This window comes from Hippopotamus amphibius, chromosome 16 (assembly GCF_030028045.1).
Source record: "Hippopotamus amphibius kiboko isolate mHipAmp2 chromosome 16, mHipAmp2.hap2, whole genome shotgun sequence".
In the NCBI taxonomy this organism is placed as follows: Eukaryota; Metazoa; Chordata; class Mammalia; order Artiodactyla; family Hippopotamidae; genus Hippopotamus; species Hippopotamus amphibius.
In genome coordinates, this window is record NC_080201.1 from 14898390 (window position 1) to 14909563 (window position 11174).

Here is an 11174-nt window from a genome sequence, read left to right on the forward strand (position 1 = left end):
AAATTGGACCACGGTAGTCACCAGGCAAAAGAAATCCCAGGCAAAGACAAGCTGACCCCTTGGCCTGAACATTTGGTGTATGTAGCCAGAGGGAAGTAGATGAGACTTCTTTCCTAGGCCAAAGTTGAATTTTGTATTTACTCTGTGTAGCTACAATTGCCAACATTTATAACACATGTTTTTAGTTAAGTGCTTTCATTCTTTTCAAGATAAGAATGGTACTATTCTTACAACTCATCTGTAAATGAGGTTCAGAGAGAAGGGACTTGGGAGGGGTGTGTGTGCATGTGTGTGTGCGCGCGCAAGTGTGCACACACACAAACATGTATGGGGGAGGTTCTCAAGAGCCTAAGTCCTCTGTCTACACAGGTAAGCTGTGGGGTGGGGCGCTACTTGGAAAAAGACATGGTCATGAATAAATACTTAATGTGGGTAGAACCAAAGCAAAGGAGTGAACATCTGGGGTATGGTTATTGCAGAAGGGCTTATTTTAGTAAAGTAAATACCCAATAAAGTCCTAATCAAATTCTGCTCCAGTCCTGTTTTTTTTGGCTTTGTTGAAGGTGACTTGATCTCTGAAAATTAAGAAACTGGATTCCTGGTCCTTCTAATGCTTGTGTGCAGCTGTTGATCTGGACCTGCCTCTCCACTGCTGGGTGTGTATGACCCAGTTGATAACTGAATGGTCTCCTCATTGTATATTCTTTCTCTGCTTCCCCTTATTTCCATGTCCCCATTTTCTCTTCTTTACCCAAAAGAATGAGAGCAATGCTCTTCTTTTAAAGAAGCCAAACTCTTTCCTTAGGGCTTCCCCTCCAAGTACATCATCTATTCTTCGGTGTGTTCATAATTGTTCTTTGACTTTAAAGCCTCCTGTGGGTAAAGAATATCTTTTCCTAGTGTAAAGCTTAGCAACCTGGCAGTGATACTGGCAAACTATTAATAATCTCTCTTCCTCAGAGGTCATGTTAAACCTTCTGGGTTTAATTTTGGTTCAAGGTAATATGATAGACCAACCAGATGATGAGAGTTCACTAAAATCTTTCAGTACAGGGCAAAGGTAGCACCTGACCTAATTTGTCTGGTTCTAAAAATCTAAGAACTGCTCATACCTGCAGAGAAACTAGATAGATGGGAATTTTAAACATTTGCGCACTGTAGATACCTATAGGTTTAAAGGAATAAACTTTCAAAGACTTGGAGAAATGCCTAGACTTATTTGAGGCCTATTAAGTTTCTACTTATTTATTCTTAAGTGTTCGAAAGATTATTTTTCTTAATTCTAAACGAATAGAAAATGACATACTATGGATTAAGCCTGCATTTCTCTTATATTCGTACCAAAAAGCAGTGTCACAAAGGCATCAATGCATTTCCTACTGCTCCTTTGTCTCCTTTTTTAAGAAGTTTACTTTATAGTGAAGACATAGATGTTTTATTAGATTCTGCTTTGACCTTTAAACTGAGATCTGGAGAAAATGAGCAAGTTGGAAATAATCTTATAGAAGTAAGATTAGTTCTTAAAATGACCATCCAGGGTTGGACATGATTCCAGAGGCCATCTGGTCTACAAATGTTTCTCAGATAGATTTCTGTCCAGGCCTCAGCTGTCTTAAAAGATAGAGGACTTGGCCACCTGTAGGAACCTGTTTCCATATTTAGACTACTTTTCAGCCCTACTTACGATCAAAGAGATTATACCTATAGCTCCCTCCTTGCCTATGTGGCCACTTGATCACAGAAGGAAATTAATTGGCCTGGTATGACTCTCCTATTGAAAAGTCACGTTGCTTTCCACCCAATACTTTGTGCTTTTCAAGTTGATGCTAATTGATTGATATTAAGTTCTATATTTTCCCTGATATTGAAGTTAAGCTGACAGGTTATAATTACTGGGATTGTCCTTTTTCCCTTTTTAAAAAGATGAGCACTTCATTTACCCTTTTTCAGTCTACAGGGACTTTCTTTATCCTCTTGAGTTCTCAAAAATAATCGCTAGCGGCTATGTAATAACACCTGCCAATTCCTTAAGTACTCTTCGAAGTATGTCATCAGGCCCTGCTGCTTTGCCTAAAGCCAGCTTTTCAAAATACTTTTTAACCATTTTATTCTCTCTTCTAGTTTGTGCTGACTCTCTTCTGTTTCAGGTTGGCATTGCTTTGAAAACTGAATCCCTGATGATTTTTCTTTTTCTTCATTTAAGAGAAAAAGCCCCGTCTCTTCTTAGTCATTGTCAGAACCTCTCTCCCTATCTTTGAAGTGGGAAGTGAGATATTTCCCCTGTAAGCCTGGTTTAGCCTTGTATCACTAGATAGTTTCATCTGTTACTTTTTACATCTTCTACAAATTGCATTTCTTGTACTTTCTTGTATTGGTAGAGTGTAGAACTGTGTGTTTAAGTGACATGCATTTCTTTTGGACACATCTTCATGGTTTAGACATTGTTCTCATCAGTGATCTCTGTTTACCAGAGATTCACTTAAAAAAAAAACTTTATTTTGGAATAATTTTAGATTTACAGAAAAATTCTAAAAGTAGTACAGAATGTTCCCATGTACTCTTCACCCACCTTCCCCTAACGTTAACATTTTACATAACGATAGTACATTTGTCCAACTAGGAAATTAACATTGGTAAATTGTTATTAAAGTATATAATAATAAAGTATATTACATACTTTATTTGGATTTTATCAGCTTTTCTACTAATTTTTTTTTCTTCTGTTCTAGGATCCAATCCTAGATCCCACATCGCATTTAGCAATTTCACTTAAATTTTTTTTGTTCAAAATGATATCTTTGTGTGATAATTTCCATTGAGTGTATTAGTCTTTACATAGTCAATGAATTACTTTTATCTGCAGAAATAAAATTTCTTACAGTTTTTTGCTAAAAATAATGACCTCCATACGCTACAAAGAGTTTGGCTGTCCAAATTCTACTGAATACCAGTGTATTCTCTCCATGCCACCACCAGGGCCAAAGGAGCCTGGGAAACTACTCTTTTTCTGGTTCGATCATCATTTTATTATGATACCTCTGTTGTCCTTTTCTCTTTTCACTTTAATTGAGGCACTTTTGATTCCTGGACGGGGTTGGGACTAAGTGAGGTAAGTGATGTGCAGATTTTAAGGCGGAGTTTGGTTTCAGGGTCCAGCAAGTACAGGGTTGGCCCCTACAGAAAGAGTGTCCCATAAATTTTGCACCCTTAGGCACCTCACTTGCTTTACCCCAGGCCCAGCTGTCTCTGTTCCTGGGATTTGGAGCATAACATATTCTTGATTACCTTACCTACCCCTTGCCTGCCACTCCTTTAGTTACACATAACATCTAATGTAATATTTTAATTCTTCACATAACTGTGTCCTGAACTATGACCTCCTGCTTATTTCTCCAGCTTCTTGTCAGATATTAGTCAAAATTTCAGAAAGTCTTGGGTTCCCCCTTTGTTCTCATATTATATTTCCTTGTGGAAGGCAGATCTTGCAGGGATTTTCTGAGTGGGTGAGTGTAAGTCTACATCTAATTGTGTATTTGTCTGTGTAGTCTGCAATTTAAATTCTGCACTAAGTGCTGGGGAGAGAAAAAAAGAGCATGTTTTAAAGCTTGTTTCAAGCTGTTAGACCTTCTTCTGGGCTATTAGAATAATGAAATGTGACTTAATACCTTTCTCCTTCCAAGTTGCCAGGTACATTTCTAAGCCACATAGCTTTCCCTAACTGGGGGAATAAATAAACTTGCAACAGCAATGGTGAAGATATCCTAAAACAATATTTAGAAAGAAAATAAATTAGGATAATATTCTTCCTGGGATCCATTTAGGAAAACCACTAGGTTTTTTCCATAGTCATGACTTCCTGCAGAAAGGACAGTAGTGCTCAGTGAGATAAGGTAGAATTGCTTTGTTGTTAGCATTTTTAGGGCATCACAGAGGAACAATTTGTGGTTTCCATAGGGTGGTGTTAAGTCCTGGGAGAACTCTAACAGACACAACAAAGAGAGACCAGGTCCTTGACTGCAAAGGTTGAGGATGAGGGTGGAGGCCTAGCAGCAGGTCTGTGCAACCAGAACCTGCCTTATGTTTGCCAAGAACTCAAGTCCATAAGCGGAAATGAAGACTGCAAGTTAGGCATTCTTGGAAACCCAAAGTGTTTAGAGAGTTATGAGAAAGTATCTCCCAGCTAGCTCCCGTGCTTGTGTGAATAAATTTAGAGGCTGGTTTAAAGAGCTTAGAGCCAGAGTTTCCAAAGAAAGAAAACCTCAGGGTGGAATGAAGTTGCCTCAGCTGATGAACTGCCTAGGCTACGGATAAGTATTGGCTCAAAATCACAATCTCAAGATAGATGATCATGCCAGGAGGTCCTCCTGGTCACACATGCTCTGGACAGGTGTTGTTTAGTGTCTTGGCTTGGGCACCTCTGGAAGCAAGTCCTATAACAAGGAACCAGGTATCAAGTAGTAGTTAATGTGGAAGGTGATTTTAGAAAACTCAGGTAGGGGAGCAGGGAAATGAACAAGGCAGGGAAGGAAGCTGTGAAAATGTATGTTACCAACCTAGTTACTGCTGCGGGCAGCTGGTGCTGGGCCCCACTGAGGCACTCTGGGACAGAGCAGAGAGCATGCCTGGAGTTATCTCCAGTGAGCTAGGGCAAGGGAAACGGGTTATTTAATTAACCATCTCCCCATCAGTCATTGGTTGAGAGCTGCTTCTAGGGTTATTAACTCTTTTGCACTTCAGCTTGTCCTATGAATGGGTTCCTGCATCCGGAAGAAAAGCTTGTAGGCAGAAAGCTGCAGGTGTGGCAATGAAGAGCTCCTGCTGCACTGATAGGAAGTGACACCTTGGAGCAGGTGGGATGGTTGCTATTTTCATGGGTGATTTAGAAGTTTGTCTAAAATCCATTAAGAGATGCTACTCTTTTTATATAACTACGATCTGGTTTTTTCAGGGTAATGGGCCTCAGGTGCTGCAAATCCAGGTGTGAAAGCCCAGATAAGGAAAAGACAGAGGCTCAGATGTAGATGACCTTGGAGATAGCTAGATTGAAAAATCCTGAGGACAGGGATGGGTGTGTGTATGTGTGTGTGTGTGTGTGTGTGTGTGTGTGTTACGGTGTGTGCATTTAATTCTTTCTCATTGCTTGCTCAATAAATGCTCTTGAATGACCAGTGGAAGAACTTTCTACTATTGTACCTGCCCAAGGGGGCAGAGGTGGAGGTGGAGGGAACATAGGTGGCAAGCGGATGTTGAATCCCTTACATGGCTGCTGTTCATCATTGTCTCCTCCACACAGAGCTGATTCTCCTGCAAGGTTTTCCCCTGTCTCTTGCAGACATCATGTAGATTCTTGATGTCAGCTTGCAGGCTCAAGAGCTTGCTCTTCAGGTTGTTCACTCCTCTGTCTCTCTCCCCCGCCTCAACAGTCAGAAAAACAAAAGCATCAATTATGAGCGATCAAGAAAATGCTTACTTTCGTTCACCGGTTGACAGAGACTTTAAATTTGCTGCAGATTTGTCCATCAACCCTTAGCTGTTATTACTCACCCTGTAAAACGTTTACACAGTATCCATTCGCGAGGTGTCTGAGTGCTCTGCATTATTCAATTACTTATTTACATTAATTAATCTTCACCCACTGCCGTGGGTGCATCACAGACACTTCCTCTGCTTTTCAAGAGGAAGTCAGTGCCTAGGATAATTCCAGGCACCTAGTGGACTGTCTATAAATATTAATGGCCCTTCCACTGATGAGATGAACACAGTGAGATGTCAAATGGACTTGTCAAGACTATTGTGAATCAGTGATGGAGTTGATGTGGTTTCTGAAAAGTCTCTTAACTTTCCCTTCTACCCACTAAACCAAAGACCTCCCTCACCTATAAACCTAGTGCTTTTCTTTGGAGACATACACCAATGGGAATAAAAGTAAAATCCCTGGGCTGATTGCATAAGATCCCTGTCTTTGATTATAAGTGAAAAAGACTTGCTAATTACTGTTGGGTCAGATGGAAATTGGTGATCAAGATCAAAACAGAGAATGTGGAGCATAGCAGCTTGGGCGGGGTTGGGGGTGTATGGCTGTGGGAAGAGGGTGGGTGCTCTGTCACACAGGATGTCACCTTCCACTCCCAGTGGTGTGGGTGACAACGGTGTAAAAAGAAATTAGCAAGAAGCCCTCTGTGAACCTGTCCAGTGCTTTAGTCCTATCACTGGGCAAACTTTTTGTAACACTCTTGAGGACAGCACTACCACCTCCGAGTTTTAGATGTTGGAACCAAGGCTGGTGCTTTTATAGTAGGTGCCTGCTTATGTTAAATTACCCAGAGCAGGCTCGCAGGTGAGGATTCATGGCATCTATTAAAGAAACACTCCCAAGAGAAATCAGCAAGGACGTGGGGGAAGCAGGACAGGGAAGAGGCAGAAACTAAGCAAAGGCATGATTTCAGACAAAGTTTTGTGGGAGTGGCTTCAGCCTAATTCCACAGGAAACTCCAGTGTGTAAGTTACACCTCAGAGTCTGTCCCTATTAGATGCAATCAAAGTTGGGCTGTCAGCCTCAGCGTCAGCCAGTTGATGGCTAAGGGCGGCTCCATGGAGTGTAAGTTTCCCAAGGACTTCCAGCTTTCTGCTCTTATGAGCGAAGGGATCCCAAAAGCCCAAGGGCAATTCTTATAGAGTTGCAGGTGCAAAAGCACAGAGAAGCCATGAGTGCACAGAAATGGCAAAGTGATCCAAGTGGCTGCCCAAGATTCCATAGCTGGTTAGCAGCAGAATGAGGAGAGTTCTGCTTCCCGACCCTGAGCCCGTGCTCTGCCACCATATCCCATGATTGTGCTGGCTTCTTAAATATATGAGCTACGTAACGCACACTCCCAGGGGAGCTGGAGACCTGATATGGACATCATAAATCAAGCCTTACTGGACAGGTCACTTTAAGAGACCTCTGTACAAGGCCGGGAGGGGGGGGGCAGAGAATAACCACGAGAATCGGACATTGCAATGTCAGAGTATTCGGAATTCAGAAGGTTTCCCAGAAGTGCTGCTGTCTCAGCTGATTTATTCCTTCATTTCCATTTAGTACCTGGATTTTTTTTTTTTTTTACCACTTTACAGTTTAATTAGGTTAACGGCATGGCTCTGTCATTAAAAGGATTTCATTATCTCAAAACTCTCCCTCTTCTTCTCCTGCTCCTGTCCCTTGTTCTACACTTTCAGAAAAATAACAGCGGATGTCAACTGCCCCAAGCATGTAATTACCATTAAGACCATTACTAGGGACTCTCTTAAGAGAATATGTGTAGAGAGGCTAAAAAAATGGTGTACAGAAACTGTTTAACTAGAAAACAAAATCCTTGACCTGACAAGGAGAAGCAGTTTGATTCTAGTGCTTTAAATCCCTTTTCTCATGGCTGCCACACTGAGAATAGAGTATGGAGACTCACTGGGGAGTGGGGTCCTAGGGATCCCCTCCCCTCTTGCCACAGGACTATCTCTCTTTGGCATCTGTGAGCAGATTAGGTACAATGCCTGCTTATGGAAGTGCCAAATGCCCTATACTCTTGCCTTGATGCTGAATACATTCATCCTAAGGTGAGGACCTGTCACCAGATTGTTGCATGTGAAGACTGGCACACTGAGGGCTTAAAAACAAAGTACCAATGATATACAACTTGAGCCTCTCCATATTAAAACCTCAATGGCCTCTCTCTCAGGCCAATTAAAAACTCCCCACTCTTTCCAGTTTTAGATGTCCTCTGAGAAGAAGGCCCACTAGCCCAATTCTGTTGCACCACCAGGGCTTCAGAATTGGATCTTTAATGTAGATGATCTCATCTAATTTGGACATTAGCATTGACTCAGTCTCTGAGGCAATTTCTTTGTTCATAAAACAAGAGGTTTGGAATAAATAATACTTTCTTTGAGGATGCCCTAAACCAGTTGAAAAACAAATGTATTTTGCTGGATGTCAAATGAAATTTGCTTTTGAAATCAGAACCTAACCATTCACTCCTAAAGGCCAATTACACAGGGTTTTTTTTATTCATCAGAACAGGAGTGAAAACGCTGGGAGAGGACTAAAGTGATTTCCATGAACCATGTATTATTTTTACTGTAGGTAGTTGTAACAAGAGGGTGGTGCTCATCTCAGAACCCCATAAAGGCAAGTGTTTCTGAGGTTCCAGTAAACTTAATTTCTTGCTAATATCATGCACAGAGGTCACAATACACTATTTCTAATCCTATCTACTTTATGAACGCTAAATTTCAGGCAGATGCCTTTTGAGCATCAATATGCAGTAGGAATTGATTTAATCTGACATTTCATCAATCAAAGCTCTGTAACTAGTACTGGGGCGTGAGATGAACTGAGAGTCTAATGCTGACCCTCAGGCACCATCTGATCCTATCCTAGATCTGAAGTCATTAACAACGGCCAGAATCACAAGCCTCCACTGCTAGGTGAGTTTCACTTACATAAGCCATGCACTTAGATACAGGCATACCTTGAAGATATTGTGGGTGTGGTTCCAGACCATTGAGCTAAAGCAAATATCACAGTAAATCAAGTCGCACAAATTTTTTGGTTTCCCAGTACATGTAGAAGTTGTTTACACTATACTATAGTCTATTAAGTTTGCAAAAGTATTATACCTAAAAAAAGTACATACCTTAATCTAAAAATACTTTACTGCTAAAAAATGCTAACCGTCATCTGAACCTTTAGTGAGTCGCAATCTTTTTGCAAAGATAACATCAAAGATCACTGATCTTCATTGTAAAGCAACTATATTCCAATAAAAATTTTTAAAAAAGATCACTAAACACAGGTCACCATAACAAATATAATAATGAAAACGTTTGAAATATTGTGAGCATTACTAAAATGTGACTCAGAGACACAAAGTGAGCAAATGCTATTTAAAAAAATGGTGTCGATAGACTTGTTTGAAGTAGGGTTGCCACACATCTTCAATTTGTAAAAAACGTAATATTTGCAGAGTGCAATAAAGTGAAGCTCAATAAAATGAAGTGTGCCTGTACCCAGTTTTGGTTATGTGGGGTTGGAACCTGGTCACTTTATTTGAAGGCACGTGACATCAGCACAGCCAACCACAGGCAAAATGGTGAGTGCTGATGCTGCAGCTGCTACCATACGCATGATAGTTATTGAAAAATAGCTTATTTACTGAAGCAAATTTTCTGTATTGGTTAAATGGGTCTTCTTTCAAAGAGCATGCCTTCTCGAACATATATTTCAAAAGATGGGAAGAAATTTTGCTCTAGGCTTCAAAGTATTGACAGATAGTCTCATGCTTCTTCTTGGGAGGAGCTGATGTTAACCTGAAGCTTGTCATCAGTAGCACTCTCAGGCCCCAGGTGCATTACAAAGGTCCAAGACGGCAGCATTTCCCGGGATTTGGCACTTGAACAAGAAAGCCTGGGTGGCAGTTTCCAGAGTAATTCTGGAGTCCACCAGCAATACCATAAAGGTCATCATCTTTGGGAAATTATCTTTGTGAGGATAAGGACAAATCTTCAAAAACAATGGAAAACCACCTTCAACCACCACTACCGTTCAAAATATATCAGTTTATAGTGAGAGTTATGTTTTAAAAAGCAGGAAATCTTATAACTTAACATTGCTACAGGAATTTTTACAGTTTACTTGTGTAATAATAGAGTTTAAAGTTATCTACAGCAATTTCAAACATTGTTATTGATATTACTAACCTGATTCTTGGGTTTGTTTTCCATCTATAAAAACATTAGTTTTTTTTTACTTACGATGGGAATTAATGGGCACTTACCCAAGGTTTGCCTGTGAGCAAAAATTTTGGAGCCAATTATGTTCATATAGTGAAGACTGAGTATATTTTATTGTGTTCTAAATTCTTTAAAAATTGGCACACTGTGTAAGTATATGGCTTAGGACACACATGGCATATGGCAGGGGTCTACCTCCTTTGGAATATGGACCAATTCTTATTGGCACTTGGGCAATTGTCACATACTTTTCTCCATCATATCCTTCGGGAAATTATTTCACTAGAAAGTAAGCACCACAAGAACAGGGGTCTTTGTCTATATTGGCCACTAATTTATCCCCAGGCCCTAGAACAATGCCTGGCACAGCGAAGGTAACGCAAAGATATCAGCTAAATGAAGACACACCCTTTTGGAAAATCCATATCAGATTCTTGTTCCCTGCAGGACTTTCAGTGAATCCTGAATGGCTCCCACTAGTAATTCAGCAGAAAAGGAGCTGAAACACCTCTTTCAGAAGCTGCTGACCTCTTGGTAGGAGGTCTGTTAAAAAGCATATATCACGTGGGACAACCCTATACTAACCAAAACATCCCCCTCAAGTCCTTTCTGGAACAAGTTAGGGAATACATAAACACCGTTTGACCAAATATTAGACTCATTAGAGCACGTCACTTCCATATCATTCCAGAGAAAATGTTGGTAACAATATTTAATAAGTGCTTAAGTCCCAAGTGCTGGCGTTTTACATGCAGTATCTTACTTAATCCTCACAGCAAGCCTTTGAAATAGGTGCTCATTATTCATATTTTCTAGGTAAGGCAAAGGAAACTCTGAGAGGTTAAGTAACATGCCCAATATCACACTGCTATTAGATACGGACCCAGACCCACCTACCTCCAGTCTGGGCTCTTCAATATTATGCTTCACTGCCCAGCCTGTCTGTGATATTTTGGGATGCTTATTATTGGAATTTTGAATCATGAAACTTGAAAAGATGTCCCTTGTAACAAAGTTTCAACTCTATGTATATAGAGGAGAAAGAAGCTTACCTCATCTTTCATTTCCTTGGCACCTCTCAATTCTCCTTTAAGTTTTAGCATTTTCTGAGCTTTGTTATAAACCTGAAAAAGTCCAAGAATATAAGATGGAAAAAGCATAAATGAGTCTGGCCCTTTAAAGATTTCCCCACCTGGATGTGTGCTCTGAGCAGGGAGTTTGGAAAAATTTCCAAACTGTTATTAATACCTACTTGCCTACTCATCTGTTTGTATTTTCAAAAGTCTGTTAAAGCCTTTGCTAGAAAAACAGGACCGGGGTTTTACATCTTTTCCCAAAAAATCACCACTTGGTAGGCTAAATAGTTTCTGAACTCATCCTTCTTGGAAAGTAAAAGGTCTGAAATGATT

At 40.4% G+C, this 11174-nt stretch overlaps 1 protein-coding gene across 1 annotated transcript in view; it reads right to left on the minus strand.

Moving 5' to 3' along the window:
• Window positions 1–10829, minus strand: part of PMFBP1 (polyamine modulated factor 1 binding protein 1) — a 49812-nt gene extending 38983 nt beyond the window's left edge. Inside the window, exons 1-2 of the mRNA XM_057710817.1 lie at window positions 10818–10829; window positions 5260–5415 (exon numbers count right to left, since the gene is read on the minus strand). Coding sequence (XP_057566800.1) covers window positions 5260–5415; window positions 10818–10829 — 168 coding nt within the window. The remainder of the gene's footprint in view (window positions 1–5259; window positions 5416–10817) is intronic.
• Between the last annotated feature and the right edge of the window lie 345 nt (window positions 10830–11174).